A 990-nucleotide genomic window follows, 5' to 3' on the forward strand; every position below is an offset into this window, starting at 1 on the left:
CCCAGCAGGGGAACCATCATGTGACGGGTGCAAAGATGCGAACTTGCATAGCGCCAAGAACATGGAATAATGACATGGGGTTGGGCCGTCGGTAAACCCTGGTAGCAGGTGGTGTGGTCTGCATCGTCAACTTGAGCGGAGTTGCATGCCACGCTGCTGCTGAGGAGCGGGCCGAGTGCCCGATGAGATAGCCCCTGTACGCGGCAAGCTTGCTTGTGACTTGCCGTGCGCGGTGGTGGGGCTGGGCAACATATTGAGCCCAACAATCGTAGAGAAGTGAGTGAAGTGATGGTGAGCTCACTTCGTTGATGTGTCGCCATTGATTACTGTTGTCCTTTTTTTCGCTGTCCTACTGCTTCAAACATCCTTGTCACTCTTATCATTTTTGTGTTTGTCATGCTGTTCTACCGCATTCTATTCGCATCACCTATGCACACCTCGTCGTGAAGTCACACCAATGCGGATGGGTTGTGTGCTACGGTGAAGAAGAACTGCTGGGCTCGTCATGAAGCTTCAGCGCAATGGCGTCCGTCCGTTTACATGCACGTATGGCCCTTCAGTTGCCCCAGAAAGCGGCACGGCAATTCAGTACTGCTGTAGCTATTACCATGACTTGGAAGTAGAGCCTCGTTTAAATACACGCCATTCTAAGCAGTTGGCATTCGGCAAGAGAGGCAGAAGCTGCGGTTTCTTCTAATGCATTTTCTGTAGACGCGTGGAAACACACATCTCTTTCGTACCAAACACATGGCCACGTCACCACCAGAATGTAACACACAGTAACAAGTTGCAAGTTACAAGTTCCGCACACAGGTGCAGATGTGTCCGTAAAAGCCGCCTCAGCACGACGTGCCTGGCTTTCAACGGGAGCGACTGGATTCTTGGCCATGCGCGTGAGCACTGGGCGGCGCCGCAATTTTATGAATAATACAACAATAATATATATTGTACATTAAGACCCTGAATCCAGTCCGCCGAACGAAAACATTA

General features: G+C 50.8%; 1 protein-coding gene across 1 annotated transcript in view; it reads left to right on the forward strand.

Moving 5' to 3' along the window:
• Window positions 1–276, forward strand: part of VOLCADRAFT_108663 (uncharacterized protein) — a gene marked incomplete at its 3' end in the record, with an annotated part of 4430 nt that extends 4154 nt beyond the window's left edge. Inside the window, exon 5 of the mRNA XM_002959516.1 lies at window positions 165–276. Within this exon, the coding sequence (XP_002959562.1) occupies window positions 165–274 (110 nt within the window). The remainder of the gene's footprint in view (window positions 1–164) is intronic.
• Between the last annotated feature and the right edge of the window lie 714 nt (window positions 277–990).

This window comes from Volvox carteri (genome assembly GCF_000143455.1).
Source record: "Volvox carteri f. nagariensis unplaced genomic scaffold VOLCAscaffold_320, whole genome shotgun sequence".
NCBI lineage: Eukaryota > Viridiplantae > Chlorophyta > Chlorophyceae > Chlamydomonadales > Volvocaceae > Volvox > Volvox carteri.